We start from the raw sequence: 19,298 nt of genomic DNA, 5'->3' as shown, positions 1-19,298 counted from the left end.
AATTTTCTGATTTTCTTAGAGGGGTGCGTTACCCATGTACCCTACTTCAAATGGGTTGATATTTCTACCCCTCATGTTTGAGTTCCCTCTTTCATCTCAACTCGAACACGCTGATATCATTTTCCACAAAGCAACTGATGAAATCTTGTCCATTCAACTGAACTGCGCCGACTCAAAATCATCTGTTGCAGTTACATTCTCTACCGGCATGGAGGAACTGAAAAAGTAAGCTTCTCAACTCTTTGTTTTCTATCTAGCACTCTGTTATATCAGCAAGTGGCGCACAGATAGTTAAAAGCTCTCTGTACATATTTGCATAATGATAGAAGGTATTTTGCTTGCAGGTATATGGAAGATCAAAATGCTTGTGCTGTAGTCGACCCTATTCAAAATTTATATCCTGTCCTGGACCGACTCAAGATGCAACATACTCTTCTTGGATTAGAGGACTTTTCTGCAGCAGGACGAAAGATAAGAGGCGCCTGCTTTCTCAAGGTCTCTCATTCGTTAATTTCTTTATGCTTCAAATATGACAGAGCATCTCTTGAGTTCTTTCCAGCAAGTGTGACCTCTTGATTACTCCATTATAGTTTTACTTTTCGTTTTTACATTAGCAACTTAATATGAGAGTCCCTTATCTGCAGATTGACAACTATAATGAACCGGATCTGGCTCAAAACTTGTCAAGAGCTGGACTCTCTCTTCCATGTATTGTGAAACCTCAGGTTGCCTGTGGTGTTACTGATGCTCATAGCATGGTGAATATCTCACAGATTCCATCTTGTTTTGGTATCTCGAATTTCTCGTTTCTCTTTTCACAGGAAAACAAATGATTTCCTCATTTTCATTTTGTCACAGGCCATTGTCTTCCGAGTCGAGGATTTTAAGGATTTGAACACTCCTGTGCCTGCCATTATCCAAGTAAGTCATAATGTAACCTGGATACCCCAATTATAGGGGAACACAACTAAATCAAGATGTAAAGCATAATTAAAACTTGTCAACCATTGGTTTGTAGGGGTATGTGGACCATTCATCCAGAATATTCAAGTTTTACGTCTTGGGTGAAAAGATCTTTCACGCGGTCAAGAAATCAATCCCAAGTTCTACTAGTCTGAGGAAAACAGCCGAGGAAAACGGTCTCCAACCAATTCTCTTTGACAGGTAAATTTCATAACAGTTCCGTAGACACAAAAAAACCTTCACTTGCTAAAAGATTGTAACTTTAGTAAGTTCCGTTTACCTCCCACAGCTTAAAATCTTTACCTGTTGGTTCCACAAACCAGACCCCGTTAAACGAGATTGATCTAGAGCTGGTTACAGAAGCAGCTACTTGGCTAAGAAAGAAGCTTGATCTCACAATCTTTGGCTTTGACGTGGTTGTAAGTATCATCCTCATCACAAGACCCTCTTTATATATATATATATAGCCAGGTTTCGGACTAGACTAACACAGTCTCTTAATTCATCTCCACAGATTCAAGAAGGAACAGGAGATCACGTGATAGTAGACTTGAACTACTTACCATCGTTTAAAGAAGTCCCTGATAACATCGCAGTTCCTGCTTTCTGGGAAGCCATTAGAAACAGGTTTGACCAACATGTCCAAAAGAAGCATTGAATCCAAACATTGTGGGAAAGCGAAAACTCTTCCTGTCTGTTTATTTAGAGGAATGATGAACAGAAGAGAGTTATGCTTCAGTTCAGACATTCTTAGACCAAAATAATTGAGATTCAAATAGAGAAAGATTGTAATTTTAAGACAAAGTTTTTGTTTGTTTTTTTTTAATTTTGTCGATAAGAGGAAAAAAGCCACAATTCTATAAATACAAGACAAGGAGACGACCTTTGAGAGTCGAGAACATCTCTCCAAACAACGAAAAGAAGCGACTTTTACCTCTTTTGGTCTCTCCCCTTCTCCGGAGGGATCTGCTCTCTCTCTCTATCAAATCTGTAAGAAGAAGCTTCCCACTTCAAGAAATTTGAAAAAAAACCCTAACTTTACTTGGGAGATTCTTCATCTATCAACTGTTAAATCTTACCTTCAAATCTTCATCAGCTATGGCTGATCAACAAACCCTAGATTCCTCAACTCCTCAATCTGATGATCTATCTCGCTCCCACTCTACTTCTTCTACTACTTCAGCTTCTTCTTCCTTAGATCCATCGCTCTTGAGGTCTCTATCCTCAAGTCGACTCAACGCCGGAGCTCCTGAGTTCGTACCTGGTCGAACTACTCCTCCGTTGCCACAACCTCCGAGGATGATTATCCCGCCTCCTCCGCCGCACGGTATGCTTCATCATATGTATCACCACCAGCCTCCTTTCAATGCTCCGGTACTTGGTCCTGTTCCAATCCAGCCTCACTTGGTTCCTGTTCAAAACCATCATCATCGCTTTCATCATCATCACAATCGTCATCAGAAGCAGCAGTATGTTCCGGTGAGGAATCATCAAGATTATCAGCAGCAGCGTGGTGGTGCTGTCGGTGGTGAGCAGGAACCGGATTTGGTTCCGAAGAAGAACGATCGGAGAGATCATAGTAAGAGAGAATCTAAGACCGATCAAGCTACTGAAACTGGAGCTTCTGTTTCTTCTATCGATTCGAAAACTGGTTTGCCTGAAGATACTATCCAGAAGATAGTGAATCAGGTTTAGCTTCGATCTCTTTAATTTTCGAAATTTTAGTTATATTTAGACTTGTGATCTTAAATTTGGTTATCTTGACTGCTCAAAAATCAGGTTGAATACTATTTCAGCGACTTGAACTTGGCGACCACAGATCATCTGATGAGATTCATTTGCAAGGATCCTGAAGGATATGGTAAGTAAGAGTGTCTGTTGCTAAATCATCATCATATGCATCTTTGTTTTACTTGTTTTACATAAAAGTAATAAACTTCGTGGGTTCATGTGATTACAGTGCCGATTCATGTTGTTGCATCGTTCAAGAAGATTAAAGCTGTCATTAACAGTAATTCTCAGCTTGCCGCAGTGCTACAGAACTCAGCAAAGCTTGTGAGTTCTTTTATGTTAGTGTGTGTGTCTTTTTGGTTGGTTAATAACTTTTATACGTGATTTTGATGTTCTAACTTTTTTGAGTCATCTAATAGGTTGTTAGTGAAGATGGAAAGAAAGTGAGACGCATAAATCCGATTACTGAGTCTGCTATAGAAGAGCTCCAGGTACTTAACTCATTCCTGCTGTTCCTATATTTCTGGAAGTTTAAAGTTATGAGTGAAGGATTGTGTATTTGATTTTCTAATAAATTATCATATCCAGTCTCGCATTATTATTGCTGAGAATCTACCTGAGGATCATTGCTACCAAAATCTGATGAAGATTTTTTCAACTGTTGGAAGGTACACAACTGTTTCATGATGATGTTATAAAACCTAAAATCTACGTCTTCTTTTTTTATACAGTTGAGGTTTTCTAAAAAGTATGAGTGTTTGTCTTCAGTGTAAAGAACATCCGTACCTGCCAGCCACAAAACAATGGAAGCGGTGCTCCACCCGCAGCAAGATCAGCCAAAAGCGATGGCACGCTGTTCAGTAACAAGGTAAACTAGATGGACCACCCATGCGGCTTTGTGTTTGCCTCATAGTTTTGGATTAACTGGATACAAAATTGATGTCTCTTTTACATGTTTCTTGTAGGTCCATGCTTTTGTTGAGTATGAGATGGTTGAGCTAGCCGAGAAAGCAGTAAAGCCTCACCTACTTAGATTTCTAGACTATATATGTTAATACCCTCATGTGCTAATGTGGGTAAACTAAAGGCATGTTACTGTACAGGTTGCTGACTTAAATGAAGCGGGGAATTGGAGAAGTGGTCTTAGAGTCCGTTTGATGCTAAAGCATCAGGTATGTGACTTTAAGTTTGACAAACACACTGTGCCTTTGCCCGTCCTTTCTCACTCTAATAAACAGAGTCCAGATCTCTTAGTAGTTCGGAACATTCTTTGAATTAAAATGTCATCGGTCTGGGTTAAGATCTGTGGAAGTTGATGTCGGTTCTATTTGGCTTATATGTTATTATTCTATTATACACAGACAAAGGAACCAAAACAAGGGCAAGGACGAGGAAGAAAAGGACATGATGCAGAAGTAGAACATGAGGAAGATGATGCTACAACATCGGAGCAGCAGCCGATTGAGAAACAATCTGAAGAGTGTTCTGGGGAATGGGATACACATGTGCAAGAGCAGCCAATAATAGTAAGTAGACCAAATACGTTCTTGGTTCTCTACTTTGTTATCCATGGATGATTCGTATAACTTTGCCACATAACAGGGAGAGGATCAAGGGAATGAGAAAGCGGTTGGGCAAAGAAAAGGGCGTAACAGAGGTAGAGGAAAGGGACGAGGACGAGGTCAACCACACCAGAACCAGAACAACAACCACAATGGGCGAGGAGGGAATCATCATCATCAGCATCATCATCATCAAGTGGGAACACCACCTTCAAACAATCCAATGAACAACATGGAACAACCAGGGATGGGGAAGCAGCAACCACCTGGACCACGAATGCCTGATGGGACGAGAGGGTTCTCAATGGGACGGGGAAAGCCGGTCATGGTTCAGGCAGAGTGATACAGAGGTGTTTTGAAAAGGAGCTGATGTGGAATTGTGAAAGGGTTTCAAAAGGGAGATAAATAGAGAGAGAGCAAGAGAGAAAGAGAGAGAGATTTATCCTTTCCTTTCCCATGGGGAATGGTTAGTTTTGCAGACTTTATATTTGTCTTACTTACTACTTCTAAATACTTTTTAATTAGAACAAAAAAAGAAAGCAAACAACATTTTCCTCGTATAGTGTACTGTACGTGTAATGATGAAACAGCAATTTCAGTTTTTTTTTCTTCTTCTCTAAAAGCTTTTATAATGAAATAAATGACATTTTATTATCTTGTGTCACTAATTGTAGCTAACAAAAGATGAACGTTGAAAGTTCTAGTTTTACGTCATGCGTCTGTCTCACTATAAATAGGCGTGATTTTGTGGTTATTGAAGAGTATTTTCGGTATCTTCTAGTCTACTCCTCGACCTGAAATGCTTCAGCCGCGTCAAAGGGGATCATCTATGATCTCTGTTTGCTCGTCCACCTCCAGTGGGGATGATACCATCTCCTCTACATGAGAAAGCAGAACCAAAGAGAATGATGCATCCCCGCAACATCTCTACATGAGAAAAGCCACTGTTTCTTGCTAAACATCGGGCAATTAACTTAATTGCTGGCCAAATAAACTATTTGTACTGACTTTATAAATGTATGATTTGGATTTGGAGCTCTAAATGCAGTTCATAATCTCATTTTGATTCTAACTTTATGAAGATTATATTCACTAATTATCCACTTCAATAACACGTCATGCAAAAGTAAAAAAGAACTATTAGGATTAGATGATGAATCAATGACATCTTTTTATCTTGTGTCACTAAATCTTAGCTGACCAAAAAAGACCTTCCAAATAACTAACTATAAATAGCATAATAGAAGATTAAAAGAATTAAAACACTATACCCCGACCCAATTTAGTTTCACATTCGTAAACTTAAAAAAAACGTGTGAACCGGTAACTAATTAAACGGAGAAAAGCACTCACTATCTATCTACCTAATTAACGTTTAAGAAAAATGCTTTCATAATTCATAGTGGCCAAAATANACATAATAAAATATTAAAATTTAAAAAAAAAAAAAAAAAAAAAAAAAAATAGACAAGTGAAGTGATAGAGACTGCATCGATAAGTAAGAAAAACAAGAACCGTCCGTTCTCTCAAAGTACAACAACAAACTCGAATCTCATGTTCGCGAATTTGGGATAGATTCTCTCACCAAATCCAATTTCAATGGCGGATCCATCTTCTCAAAACCCTACCCTCACCACTCCTCCTCAGCCCTCTTCTCTTTCACCAACCCCTCAATCAGGAACCTCGGAATTATCGCCACCGTCTCCACCGCCTTGCTCTGCCTTGTCCTTTCTCAAGACTGCCAACAGACCAAAGCTCCGTGTTACATCTGAATTCGACAGCGATAGTCTCCTTTTCTTAAACAAAGTCTCTTGTAAGCTCTTCGACAACCTCGCCAAGCTCAAACTCTCGTTTCAGAACAATTCCCAGCGCGAGATTTCACAGCCTCAGGTCTCCTTTACTTCCAAACATGTCTCTGTTCTCTATGATATCGAGGAGAAGAACACCTTCATCAAGAGTAATCTCGATGTTCACCCTCGCCTTCAGCTCCGAGCTCTTCATAATGTCAAGGCACTTCTTCTTCTTCTTCCTGCTTCTTCTTGCCCATTATCACCGTTTGTTACAAAAAGGATTGATTTTTTTTTCTTCTTCTGCTTCATCTATTTTGTCGAATTTGGGCACAGATAAGACAAAAAGGATTAATCTTTGTTTGAACTTAATTGTCAAATTGGGGATGTATATATATTTGGCAATTTGTCATTTATGGGACAGAACAGAACAATTTGTGTGCGTCATTGTGTAACGGTTTTGATAAGGATTTATGGTACCATTGGTTTTGGTTTGCGTCCCTGTTGTGCATTTAGAATCTGCTAGTTTTGAGTGTGGCATTTGAGAGCTGTGCAACTACTATTAGTAGCAGTTGGATATGTATGTAGCCTTATGTTCAATCCATGACTATTTAGTGCTGCGTCTCTGATGTATGGCTTAACTGTATGTTGTTGCAGGCACAACAAGGAGAGGTTGCTATGGAAGCAAATCTGACAGAACCAGGCTATTCTCTGGAGCTTTCATCGCCTGTTCCTATTGGTTATGTGAGTGTCATCGCTTACATTGTCTATTTGGTTTTGCATTTGCGATAGTTTTTGTCATCAGTTACCTGGTAAATTATTGTCTTGCTTGGCTGGGAGTACTTTGCAATATGTTGCCTTTAAACACTAACTTCAAATTTTCGAATGGTTTCCTCTTTATGCAGCCAAGAGCGACTCTTAAATTCCCCCTTGGAGAAATTTCGTTACAAGAAAAAGAAGATGAGGAGGAAGAGAAGCAGAAAAGAGTTTTATCTGTTAACGGTATTCTCAAACGTCAAGCCATGAATGGTATTTGTACCGCTCTATACACAGATGAAGAGTTGAGGCTGAGATATGCTTATAAGGTTCTTGACTTTTACGAAATTGCTTCTTTGCATTCTTGTGTTACTATTTCAATACCTTTTAGAAGATTGCACATGCAAGAGTATATATCCTTTCTTCCTCATCTTTTGTTGGATCTGACATTAGGACTTTTACTTTTTTTTTATTTCATATAGGATGATGCATTGTCCTTCATTCCGAGCATTTCTCTTCCTTCCAACGCTGCATCGTTTGCATTTAAACGTCGGTTTACCCCTTCAGATAAGTTGAGGTTAGTGTGTCTCCTCTTTGCTCTCTCTCTCTTGTAATAGAACCATCCCACTTACTACCGTATAAATGTTTTATGTGTATGATATATCGAATGCAGCTATTGGTACAACTTTGATTCAAACATGTGGAGTGCGGTGTACAAACGCACATATGGTAAAGACTACAAATTCAAAGCGGGATATGATTCTGATGTACGCCTTGGCTGGGCATCTCTCTGGGTAAAATCATCAAACTTTACTTCTCATTTCTCTCTTCTCTTAATAGCGTAGTCTTGGTTCTACTCACTTAAAAGCCTCAATCCGATCGAGTCATACGATTATGATGATGCATCATGGCATACAATTAAGTACCTAATGTCACTACCATCTGATATAAGGACATCATCCATCACACTTGAGCTAGCTTATGAGTGAGTTGTAATCATGAGTCTCGTGTGTTTGGGTTGAGTCTAGTATTAGCCTAGCTAGGTGCTTCTTATGAGATAAGTAAAAAAGAACTGAGTGTGAATGAATGAAATGGTGGGCAGGTGGGGGATGAAGCTGGAAAGGTGAAAACAACACCAATGAAGATGAAAGTGCAGTTCATGCTTCAAGTACCACAAGATGACATCAAATCGTCAGTGTTGATGTTCCGAGTCAAGAAAAGATGGGACATCTGATGAGATCTTTGAATAAATCAATTTCTCATTTTCCAACTTTCTCTCATATCTCTCCCTCTCTCTCTGTAAAACCCATAAAAGTTGAACAATGAAGATACAAAAAAGATTAGAGAATAACTGCAAAATTGTATTTGTTTCTTTCTTTAGCATCATTTAAATGATTACAATACTTTCTTTCACACGCGAAAAAAGAGATATCCTAAAAAAAAAGTTTCCAACATATAATAAAAGTTACATTGCTTTTTTTTTTTTTGTCTTTTTTACCTTTTTAACCCAATCATGAAAAACAAAAAGTCAAGTGTAGTAGCCACTAATTTTAAATTCTGGAAAGGAATATTCTTCAAAATATAAAAATAAATAATAATGTTGGCTTATTTCCTCCGTTATTGTGTTTTTTTTTTTGTTTTCTTTTGTAATGAACTTTTTTGTCTGTGTCTGTGTGTGTTTTATCTTCTTCTTCTTCTTCTTCTTCGTCTTCTTCTTCTTCTACAACCCGACCAAAATACACACATCCGACGGGAAAAAAGAGTCCCGACAAATTGAAGCATTGAAGGAAGGAGTTCCTTATTTGTCTCTCAGATATATCTGTGGAGAGAAGAGAATATATCGGAATCGAGAAGGTTAGTGTAGGAGAGTGAGAGAGAGAGAGAGATGAGTTCGTGTATACCTCTGAGGCTACTTCTGCCTCTTACAACTCCTCCTCCTCCTTCAGATTCTTCTCATGCTCCTTCGCCGCTCAGATCGCAAAATCCTTACTTCAATCGCCGATCCTCTTGTTCTTCCCAGTCGCAGCTTTTCCCTCCGCGGATACGCAGATTCAGATCCTCTGTTCCCATGGTATTTTCCCATTCTCTCTTTCTCTCTCTCTCTCTCTCTCTCTCTCTCTCTCTCTCTGGTTTTTGTTTTCTAATTCTCATTTGAGTCTATGTGCTTCTTGATGATCAGATTTCTTTGGAAAAGTTGTAGAATCTGTTGTTTTTGTGTTAAGAATGATCGATCTTTTGTTTAAAGATTGTATCTTTTGACCCTCTTATTAATAGATTCATACCTGAAACTATTCAATGTGTTATTTACTCTGTATCGCTTTCGTCTTCAATGGTATTAATTAGGAGGGAGATTCCAGTTTTAATAGCCATTGCTGACTTATTCAAGATTCCACTCTATTTAAAGACTTCATTGATGATATTGTATGTGTGTGTTGTATACCTTAGCGTTGTTGTTCTTAAGACTACATTGTATGTATCTCTACCATTGTGCTTTACTTAGATATATGCATATTCTTAAGAGAATTATTGCAGATGAAGCAATGCGTATATCGAAAATATAAGAAAACTTGTCTTCAGTTTTTCTTGGTCTTGGAAACATGTCGCTCTACTTGTTGGAACATCACCTTTGATTTGTAAAAAGACATCGAATATACAAGAAGCTTTGAGATTTAAACTTCAGAGTTTTGTGTTTGTCTCTCTTGCCAAAAGTCTTGGTTTTTTTGGCTTTTCACTACTCAGTGATTCTGTTGTTTATATGCTGTGTATAGTGCTTACCTGAACACACGAGAGCTCAAGACAACACAGATATTAGGAGTAATGAAGATGACCACATCAAATGTGTGCTTGAATCGGATGAAGAGTCCGGGCTGAGGATTCCAACTCAGGCGCAGGCTATCGTTGAAGGATCTGGTTCAGTTGCAGTTTCAGAGCTAAAACCCACCGCTGATGTTGATTACATTCAAGTAAGACTAGTTTCTCTGTTTTAACCTACCTGAAGGACATTAAACTCTTGCATCAATCTTTTTTAGCTTTATGATGTAACTCATATGTTTACTGGCAGGTTTTGGAATATTAATCTTTTAGCTAACTGTGACCATGTATGTTTAATATGGACAGGAGCTATTGGCGATACAGCAGCAAGGGCCTAGATCAATTGGCTTCTTTGGGACAAGAAATATGGGTTTCATGCATCAAGAACTGATTGAGATTCTTAGCTACGCCATGGTTATAACGGTAATGACATTTGAGCTTCATCCTAATTCCTATCCAATCTTTCCATTAAAAAGTGTTCCTAAAACATTACTCCAACAATTTCTTCTTTTTGGCAGAAAAATCATATATATACTTCAGGTGCATCTGGAACTAACGCTGCAGTTATCAGAGGTGCACTGAGAGCAGAGAGACCAGAGCTTCTTACAGTAATCTTACCCCAAAGTTTGAAGAAACAACCTCCTGAGAGCCAGGAACTGTTGTCTAAAGTAAGCAAAACTGGTTCTTCTGCTAAAAGTCAGAATCTTGTTGGTTGGATTCAGTTTATGTCTCTGAAACTCTTCTTTATCGCTATGTCAATTTACAGGTACAAAACGTGGTGGAAAAGCCACACAATGACCATTTGCCATTGTTAGAAGCCAGCAGGTTTGGTGATCATTATCATCACTATGTTACATTGATCCTTTTTGGTCCAGAATTAAGAAACTAATCGTTTTTTTTAATAACTATTGCAGGCTGTGTAATATGGATATCATATCACAAGTACAACAAGTAATCTGCTTTGCGTTTCATGACAGTAAGCTTCTTATGGAAACATGTCAAGAAGCTAAAAACCTACGCAAGATCGTCACTCTCTTCTACCTCGATTGATCCACTCTCTTTATCTCTCTCATTGTCGTCGTCGTTACCAAACAGAGAAGATAAGCCTCTCTCGTTGTAAATTATGAAATCTTGATCAAACACATACACAAAACAACCAATTATATTCCTTTTGTCTAAATTTTGATACCACCCCATCTGTACGAAAATTCTATAGGCTTACTTGTCAACTATGTATGTATAAGAAGATTATTGGGGTTTTTTTTTTTTAATATTTTACTTAAAGAATCTTCCATTACAAAGCAAAGGGGTAGATGGTAATAAAAAAAAACAATTAGAAGGATGATTTGGTATTAAATAAGTCGCATGTTACAGAATTAAAAAAACCTTAATCATCCTTTTGTCTTAAAGAGTGGGAGTCTAGAAGGATGATTTAGTATTAAATAAGTCGCATGTTACAGAATTAAAAAAACCTTAATCATCCTTTCGTCTTAAAGAGTGGGAGTCGTTGCGGAATCGTTTTGGGTTCGTTGATTCCGATGGAAAAAGCCGCTGGTAAAGCTATGGCAGTCCAAGGGTCCTTTGAAATATTCCAACGGCTTATGAGCGAGGATTCTTCTGGTAAACACAAACCTTTTAAGATTTATTTTCTCAGCTCAATTTCTTATTTTTTTTGTGTTTAGTCTTGAATTGATCGATCGGATTTGTATTGTAATTAAAAGGTGGGTGGGAGAAGAGTTGGGAAGCAGGAGCGACTCCATGGGACTTGGGGAAACCAACTCCGGTTATTGCGAATCTCGTCCAGACTGGTTCATTGCCTAATGGCAGAGCTCTAGTTCCTGGTTGTGGAACCGTATGTTCTTCAATACTCTTGCTTCAGCTTCTTTGCTTGATATTACTGCTTAAAGCCACTTCCTTTCTTTGAATTTTGCTTCCTGTTAGTGTGAACTGTGGCCATTTGAGAGTTTGAGTGGTACTGTTGAATATGTTCTGTCCTGCCTCGTGTGGTCGGTTCTTGCATTACTTGCTGATTTTTCTTATTTATCACTCAGGCAGCTTCTTTAATCATAACCTAATGTAATACTTTGTTATGGTTTTGTAGGGTTATGATGTTGTGGCAATGGCCTCCCCTGATCGTTATGTTGTTGGACTGGATATATCTAAAACTGCGGTTGAGCGATCATTAAAGGTGTGCATAGTATATGGTCATGATCATCAGTATTCTCATAGTGTTCTCATATTGAGTTGGAGTCTTGCTCTCTAATGCCTGTTAAGAACTTCCTAGGTTTTCTTAACACGTTTGCTTTTGTTTTATTCTCTAATTTCAGATGTTCTCCTCACTGCCTAATGCGAAATACTTCTCCTTCTTGAGTGAAGACTTCTTCACTTGGGAGCCAGCTGAAAAATTCGATCTCATTTTCGATTATACGTATGTATATAGTCTGCATGTTTGGTTTATGGTTCATACAAATGTGACTTTAGTTAGATTAATAATATATCACTGCATTATGACCATTCATTCTTGCAGCTTCTTTTGTGCCTTTGAACCTGGCATGAGACCTCTATGGGCACAGAGAATGGAGAAACTTCTGAAACCTGGTGGAGAGCTTATAACATTGATGTTTCCTGTAAGAATCATAACATTCTCTATTCTCGGTTTCTTATTTCCTTAGTTGCTGAAAACTTTAAAAATGCATCTTTGTGTAGATCGATGAATGTCCTGGAGGTCCTCCTTACAGTGTATCTGTGTCTGAGTAAGAATCTCTTTTACTAAGGGCAACATTAGTGAATTATTTTTTACCAATCTTCACTCTGAATTCTCTCGATGTGCAGATACGAGAAGGTTCTAATTCCGTTGGGGTTTGAGGCAGTCTCCATTGTGGATAACGAACTTGCTATAAGACCACGCAAGGTACACATTAACATGGACTTTTTGAATAACACTTATGATAACACGATGGTGAATTGTAGTTTCCAGTTTAGGATTGGAAGGTAATGTTATCTATCTTGGAATCATTTTCAGGGAATGGAGAAGCTTGGAAGATGGAAGAAATCTTCCACATTTCACTCAACTTTGTAAATTGTGATCATTACAGAAGCCCATATGCTTTTTTTTCTTTCACTGCAAATAATATTTGTAAACACAATGTGTGTAATATTCAACAGTTCCCTTTTAAATCTTCTTTTAATCAATCAAAGGCGACATTTGATGGCTTTATCCCTGATCCAGTGCATCGATTTTAGAAACCTCGTTACCAAATATTTGACAATTCAACTCTTTTTAGATTTTATTGCTTTGAAACATATTTTCTATGTTAGAGAAAAAAGTCTAATTAAGCAGGTCTGGTTATTCAACAATATACAAGTCTGCTTATTCAATTCATGTAGCAAAACATCATTCTGTTTCTAGACGCAGTGATATACCTTAACGTTAAAAAATAAGAAAAGACAATCGCCCACCGTGGGGTATACCTTAACGTTAAAAAATAGGAAAAGACAATCGCCCACCGTGGGGTTCGAACCCACGACCACAAGGTTAAGAGCCTTGCGCTCTACCAACTGAGCTAGACGGGCTGATACATGAACAACTATTGTTGATAGGTCATCGGGTTTTAGAATGAGATATGAATGCATTTAAAAATCCGATAATGTTTTTGCATGTTTGTGTTGTTTTTCTAAGGTGGATGACTGGATGTTATGGGTAGAGGGAAAAACATTGTGGGATTTAGGACTTAGGAGAAGCAACTCCCATCGTTGTTATCTCTGTCAAACGAGTTCATTGCCTAATGGAAGAGCTTTAATCCCTGGATGTGGAACAGTTAGTATCTACTCTCTTTTTTTGTCACACTCTGATTCTTTCTAATTGTAAGATTTTTATTTCCGAAAAAATTGGTTTTGCCAGGGCTATCAAGGCAAAACCCTGACCGTCATGTTGTTGGACTTGATCTTTCAAAAACCTCAGTCGAAAGATCAACCAAGGTTTGTGGTCTACATTTTATCAGTTGGTGTATGTTGATGTTCTCTTCATTATCTAATTCAAAACATTTCACCTTTTTGCAAGAAGTCTTTTTCACTTGGGAGCCAACCGAGAAATAATTCGACCTCATTTTCGACTACAATTATATATCTGCTTCGATGTCTTGGTTCCTATTAGTGTAAATCAATCCTCGTTTCACAGAGATGAACATTGAACAACAGTGGGAGTTGCTTCTCCTAAATCCTCAAATACCATCACACTGTCATGCATGGCTCTTCTATACATCAGTAAAGATTACTATTTTAGTCAGATCCCGAGGGCACTATATATGTTCAAAAAGAAAATAGTCCTAACAAAAACTTATTAGTATCATCTTCTTGATGAAAAAAAAAAAAAGACATCTGAAACTGGGTCAATGTTTAATCTAGTAATAATGAAATGTGTGTATATTTAAATGAGAAGCAATGTCTAGTTTCTCATCCGTTATTATATTCCTTACTGCAATTGGCATATACCCTAAGGAGAAAGATACGTGTAACACAATTCCAAACCGCAGTCATTCTTTAAGTATATAACTTTTGTCGTGTTCCGTTTTATAGACCGATGCGGCCAGGCTGGTTCACGTTTTAATTTTAAAAATCGAGTGAGAAAGTGAGTGGGGAAGTTAGGTCGTAGCTTTCTTTCTTTCTTTCTTCTATTAGAATTTGTGGTCCCTCGGTGGTGGTGGCCTTTCTCCTTGTGATCACACGCAAGTCGTCATGACCTCAGAATGTTCACTGGCAAATCGAATAATTAGTGTTATAATGACGCAAATGATTCTCACTTTGTATCATCAAACTTAGCGATGATGCTTGAGCCAAAAGAAAAGAAAAATTATGAAAATTTAAGCTAAATAGGATAACATTAGTCATAAAGTGGTGTGGTTGTTTACTTGTTTTGTTCCAAACAGACGTATGTGATAAACAAAACCAAAAACAATGTCGTTTTGGGAGATTTAATGTTTTTATAGAAGGAATGGCATATACGGTAATTTCTGTAACTTCCAAGGCTATATCATTTCTTGACAAAAAAGGAATGAAAATATTATGGGCCCAAGAAAGCCCACTGGTCTTGTTTCTTTGGGATTTGTTTAAAATTGTGATGGACGTCGTCGTTAATATTAAAGAATGACTGACTATGCAAATTATTATTTTTGGGGTCGTCTCAATGCGAATATTCCAATTTGAAAACACACAAGATGGGCAGAAAGGCAGAAAGTACAGTGGGTGAGAGAGAGCATAATTAGTAATAATTAATTCTCTATACAAAATTAATTTCTTTTTACTCGGTCTTGTTTAACTTATTTTTATTTAAATTCATTAAATTAATTTGTAAACCTCTCTATAAATAGATATCTTGTGCTTCAAGCATTCCACAACTAATAAAAATGGCTGAAAAACAACAGAGTTCAGATTACAGCAGTGGTGGAAACATCATCCCTACTCCTGAAGAAGCTGCTTCCTTCCAGCCCCAAGTTGTTGCTGAAGGTTATTATTTCTTCTTTCTTCAATATTACATTTCATATTCATATGAATATATCATTGAGAATATTTGATAAATGAGTCTCACTAACAAAAATAAAAAAACATATGCTTCAAAATTGGTTTATCAAATAATTAGTACGTAAAACAAATTAAATATCATAATTTTGATATTATTAATTTGTTAAAAAAAATTAAGCGTAATATATAAAATATACAGGTGGATGGGATAAATGTTGGGAAGACAAGGTAACACCATGGGATCAAGGAAGAGCCACACCTCTCATTGTTCATCTTCTCGACACTTCATCTCTCCCTCTTGGCCGTACTCTTGTCCCCGGCTGTGGCGGAGTTAGTCCTCTTCTTTTTCAACTTTGATTTTATTTGAGTCCCGTTATTAGGTTTTATACGATTTTAATATTTTTAGATTTTGGAGACTAAAACTGAATCCAGTTTGTATTGGTATGATAGGGTTGTTAAATGGGGAAGAAATTTTTTTTGGTGTAGTTTCTATGAGAAAACCCTTAGTTTTTGGCTCATAGTTAATGATAAGATTCTGTTAATTAGTATCGCTCTCTAGTGTAAAATTCTAAAACTTATATACTTGTAAACTAACTTTGTATATGATATTTACATATGTGAGTAGGGACACGATGTAGTTGCGATGGCATGCCCTGGACGCTTCGTCGTTGGATTGGACATTTCTGAAAAGGCTCTCAAGAAAGCTAATGAGGTACGGTTAATCATAATTAATCACTTTTTCTGATTAATCACCTCACTTCCTGATGATTAACGTTTGCCGTGAGATACTGATACGTTGATTACATGCATATATATAGACTTACGGCTCCTCACCGAAGGCAAAGTACTTTTCGTTCGTGAAGGAAGATGTTTTCACTTGGCGTCCTGAAGAAAAGTTCGACCTCATCTTTGATTATGTGTGAGTTTATTAACTATGAGAAACCTAACTTTAACAACGATACATTTAAAAACCCAATTAACTTAATATAATAATGTACAGGTTTTTCTGCGCAATTGAACCAGAGTTGAGACCTGCATGGGGTAAATCCATGCATGAACTGCTAAAACCTGACGGCGAACTCATAACTCTTATGTATCCGGTGATTATTTTGATATTTTTTTTCGTGTGAATGTTCCATAATTCAGTAATATTATATACAATCACAGTATATATGAATAAACACTTCGTGTTTTTATTGATTAGATGACCGACCACGATGGTGGAGCTCCCTACAAAGTAGCTTTATCTTCGTACGTAAAATTAAGCCTCAATTATGTCTTACATACGTAATTTTTCCTTTTTAACAAGTGTTTTAATTTACTTTTTCGAGGTTCAGATATGAAGATGTGTTGGTTCCGGTAGGGTTTAAAGCAGTGTCCGTTGAGGAGAACCCGGACTCCATTCCCACTCGCAAGGTATAAATAATACACTCAAATTGTGCGAAATGACATATACATGTAAAATGTTACATCAAAATATAAGTTGATATTTTATTAATGGTGTATACATACACATGCAATCAAAACTTCAAATCACGTTATAACTAATGATCATTCCTTCGGATGTATTACAACAGGGCAAAGAGAAGCTTGCGAGGTGGAAGAAGATCAACTGGTGATTCAAGAGAGAGAGATCTTACGCTGTTTAGTAAGATCAGTGTTATATATGTGTGTACTGAGAATAAATTGAGTATCATACATACTCTATGTAAAATATGTATGTTTGACTTATAAGGCCGTGACTCTATGCGACGACGAACGGTTCAGATCTATCATGTCCCATGTTTCCTCTCTTTCTTTTGGTGTGTTTTATCCAGCGATTGTGTTTCAATATAATGAAAAGGTTCTCATTTCCCATTAGAGTTTTTGTTTCTGAAAAATTGTCTTTGCCAGCTTTCAAATTTCTCTCCCTCTATTTATCTGCTCTCATTTCGAAGTTTGCTTTCCTTTCGTTTATTTATTTATCTAAGCGTATCTTTTTTTTGTTCTTAACGTTTAATATTGCATCAAAGCACGTTCATGGTTCGACCACAATTTCACTGAGAACAAAAGAAAAACAAATCTCGAGTGATTTTTCTCATATATATGAAGCTAGTGATTTTATTAACTCGTTTGACATTATTGATGCTTTTTAAATAAATAAATAAAAATGGTATGTTAGGCGGTTGGATGATCGCGTTGGAAACCTCATTATCAGTTTTGACGTATATAAATCGTCATCGTCTCCTTAATTAATGTGTGTTAATTAACGTCTCTCACTTTTGGTTAAATATCAAACTTGTTTAAAATGTTTTGTAGCTATGAAGAGCTTTTGGATATCAAACTTGCTCCAAATACACGAAAGGTAAAAATCAACTTCATCACTGTACAGTAGTTTCATTGTGAAACAAGAATGACTTAAAAGAGGTTTAAAATTTGAAATTAATATTCAGGAAATGGAAAAAGTTAGTATCATCATCACAGCACAGTCTCATGGTTCTATACATGAAAAAAGAATACATATATTTTAGAAACTCCTATAGGCTATAGTCGGAACCAAATGTACACGTCTAGATAAAATAAATATGTCTAAAGCTTCGTCGACCATCTTATAAGATATTTGTAATAAATAAACGCAAAGTATTGAATGAGACGCAATGTCTAATTTCTCATCCACAATAATCCCTGTTGGTTAAAATTGGCACACCTTAAAAAAGGAAGAGACGTTTCACAGTCACACTTCAAAACGTTTGTCGTCTTATTATGTTTTATTTCAGAACACGACGTCTTCACTTTTAATTCAGTGTGAGTGGAAGGTAGATCTTACTCTGTTTTAATGCTTCTACTAAAGGTTTGTGTGGTGATCACTCACTCACTCGTGAGTCCGTCCTTTTGACCTCCTCAGAAAGAGTTATTTTTGGAGCTAGCTAGCTATAAAGAATGTTATTCACAGAAATGTTCAATAAATATCTAATTATTTTATTGGGAATTGGTGAATAATTGAGGGGTACCCAGGGCCACACTTGCTTCTGATTTTCATACTATGGATAATAATAATAATGCATCATTGATTCATTCATTGCCTTTCGACATTTTATATCTTTTTTTTTTTACAATAATATATGGAATGTGTATTTCTGATAAATGGATGACGAAAACATTATGATGTTTACAGTCCAAACAATTACTTATATAAATTTTCGAATGATTAGTTTTATTTTTCACTTTTGGGTCCATTCAGAAACACCAGTGGTTAATAATTCCACGAAAATTATATGAGCCGTTGATCGTCTTTACATTCGTCCACGAAAATCTAAAACAGCCCTAGGTGTTCCAATGAGAAGACACACAAAATGGGCAAAAAGTCTCGAGGGTGAAAGCTTTATGCAAGATCACGTTTGTTAAATTACTGATTTATTTTTCCTTTTGTTAAATGTAATAATAACTCAATTTTGTTATATATACTTAGCATGCTTATAGCTTTTCACAACATCAAGACCCTTTATAAAAAAAACAAGGGAAATTGTAAATAAAAAGACCAAAAAGAAAGAGACGATCGAGCTTGAGAACCCCTAAAATGGCTGAAGAACGTCAAGGTCAGAGCATTGGTGGAAACGTTATTCCTACTCCTGAGGAAGTTGCTACGTTCCTGCCTAAAACTGTTGAAGAAGGTGATTCATATTCTTCCATTGATATCTTTTTTCTTACAATTAGCGGAGATTTAGGTTCTCTGGTCCATATATATAAATGAGCCACACTAACTAAAATCAAATGCTTTCTGAACATAGAAAGTTCATGTGCAGTATATTGTTAAGTTTAACGAATTTTCTACTCAGAAATCAATTGGTAAATGATGATTAACTTATATCACTTGTGTCATTTTTATTATCTGTAGACCAGAAAGTTATGGAAATTTTAAATTTCGGAAGGCAGAAAGAAAAAAAAAACAATTAAATAAGAGCACATATATAATGCAACTAATCAAAAATAAAATTAGGTGGATGGGAGAAATGCTGGGAAGAAGAGATAACACCATGGGACCAAGGAAGAGCCACACCTCTCGTTGTACATCTCGTCGACACTTCCTCACTCCCTCTTGGCCGTGCTCTTGTCCCCGGCTGTGGTGGAGTCAGTCTTCTTCGTACCTCTCTCTCTCTCTCTTTCCATTTTGATTTATATGGTTCGCAATTTT

The 19,298-nt window shown here is 36.9% G+C and overlaps 7 protein-coding genes and 1 non-coding gene across 11 annotated transcripts in view; 7 read left to right on the top strand and 1 right to left on the bottom strand.

Moving 5' to 3' along the window:
* LOC104782937 (inositol 1,3,4-trisphosphate 5/6-kinase 4) overlaps positions 1–1,782 on the top strand; it is a 5,541-nt gene extending 3,759 nt beyond the window's left edge. The window contains exons 6-12 of one of the 3 annotated variants that reach the window (XM_019245071.1): positions 20–225; positions 345–495; positions 645–758; positions 859–921; positions 1,019–1,164; positions 1,253–1,382; positions 1,478–1,782. In XM_019245071.1, the coding sequence (XP_019100616.1) occupies positions 20–225; positions 345–495; positions 645–758; positions 859–921; positions 1,019–1,164; positions 1,253–1,382; positions 1,478–1,621 (954 nt within the window). In that variant the 3' untranslated portion in view covers positions 1,622–1,782. Of the gene's footprint in view, positions 1–19; positions 226–344; positions 496–644; positions 759–858; positions 922–1,018; positions 1,165–1,252; positions 1,383–1,477 lie in introns of those variants that run through there. The other 2 variants (XM_019245072.1, XM_019245073.1) reach the window with 2 other exon arrangements.
* LOC104782938 (la-related protein 6B) lies at positions 1,864–4,861 on the top strand. Its single transcript, XM_010507998.1, has 10 exons — positions 1,864–2,652; positions 2,743–2,824; positions 2,924–3,018; positions 3,114–3,185; positions 3,283–3,362; positions 3,463–3,562; positions 3,660–3,707; positions 3,798–3,866; positions 4,056–4,220; positions 4,297–4,861. The coding sequence occupies exons 1-10, from the start codon at positions 2,062–2,064 to the stop codon at positions 4,597–4,599; spliced, it is 1,605 nt and encodes a 534-aa protein (XP_010506300.1). The 5' UTR covers positions 1,864–2,061; the 3' UTR covers positions 4,600–4,861.
* On the top strand, positions 5,738–8,212 carry LOC104782936 (outer envelope pore protein 37, chloroplastic). Its single transcript, XM_010507996.2, has 6 exons — positions 5,738–6,266; positions 6,701–6,787; positions 6,949–7,128; positions 7,282–7,376; positions 7,473–7,593; positions 7,902–8,212. Exons 1-6 carry the CDS (start codon positions 5,856–5,858, stop codon positions 8,031–8,033), a joined length of 1,026 nt encoding a protein of 341 aa, XP_010506298.1. The 5' UTR covers positions 5,738–5,855; the 3' UTR covers positions 8,034–8,212.
* Positions 8,467–10,861, top strand: LOC104782934. Its single transcript, XM_010507995.2, has 6 exons — positions 8,467–8,870; positions 9,568–9,762; positions 9,917–10,033; positions 10,129–10,278; positions 10,377–10,435; positions 10,525–10,861. Exons 1-6 carry the CDS (start codon positions 8,685–8,687, stop codon positions 10,658–10,660), a joined length of 843 nt encoding a protein of 280 aa, XP_010506297.1. The 5' UTR covers positions 8,467–8,684; the 3' UTR covers positions 10,661–10,861.
* On the top strand, positions 10,947–12,827 carry LOC104782933 (probable thiol methyltransferase 2). Its single transcript, XM_010507994.1, has 8 exons — positions 10,947–11,230; positions 11,332–11,462; positions 11,712–11,798; positions 11,938–12,038; positions 12,138–12,237; positions 12,317–12,363; positions 12,443–12,521; positions 12,633–12,827. Exons 1-8 carry the CDS (start codon positions 11,149–11,151, stop codon positions 12,687–12,689), a joined length of 684 nt encoding a protein of 227 aa, XP_010506296.1. The 5' UTR covers positions 10,947–11,148; the 3' UTR covers positions 12,690–12,827.
* On the bottom strand, positions 13,111–13,183 carry TRNAK-CUU. The gene has a single exon. It is a non-coding gene; the product is annotated as a tRNA-Lys (tRNA).
* LOC104784397 (probable thiol methyltransferase 1) lies at positions 15,013–16,746 on the top strand. Its single transcript, XM_010509426.1, has 8 exons — positions 15,013–15,112; positions 15,327–15,457; positions 15,753–15,839; positions 15,946–16,046; positions 16,128–16,227; positions 16,332–16,378; positions 16,465–16,543; positions 16,705–16,746. Exons 1-8 carry the CDS (start codon positions 15,013–15,015, stop codon positions 16,744–16,746), a joined length of 687 nt encoding a protein of 228 aa, XP_010507728.1.
* Positions 18,493–19,298, top strand: part of LOC104782932 (thiocyanate methyltransferase 1-like) — a 2,696-nt gene continuing 1,890 nt past the window's right edge. Inside the window, exons 1-2 of one of the 2 annotated variants that reach the window (XM_010507993.2) lie at positions 18,493–18,777; positions 19,104–19,234. In XM_010507993.2, coding sequence (XP_010506295.1) covers positions 18,684–18,777; positions 19,104–19,234 — 225 coding nt within the window. In that variant the 5' untranslated portion in view covers positions 18,493–18,683. Of the gene's footprint in view, positions 18,778–19,103; positions 19,248–19,298 lie in introns of those variants that run through there. The other variant, XM_019244342.1, reaches the window with a different exon arrangement.

This window comes from Camelina sativa, chromosome 4 (assembly GCF_000633955.1).
Source record: "Camelina sativa cultivar DH55 chromosome 4, Cs, whole genome shotgun sequence".
Classification (NCBI taxonomy): Eukaryota; Viridiplantae; Streptophyta; class Magnoliopsida; order Brassicales; family Brassicaceae; genus Camelina; species Camelina sativa.
Note: the sequence above shows the minus strand (reverse complement) of the source record. Positions and strands in the feature narration are given on the sequence as shown.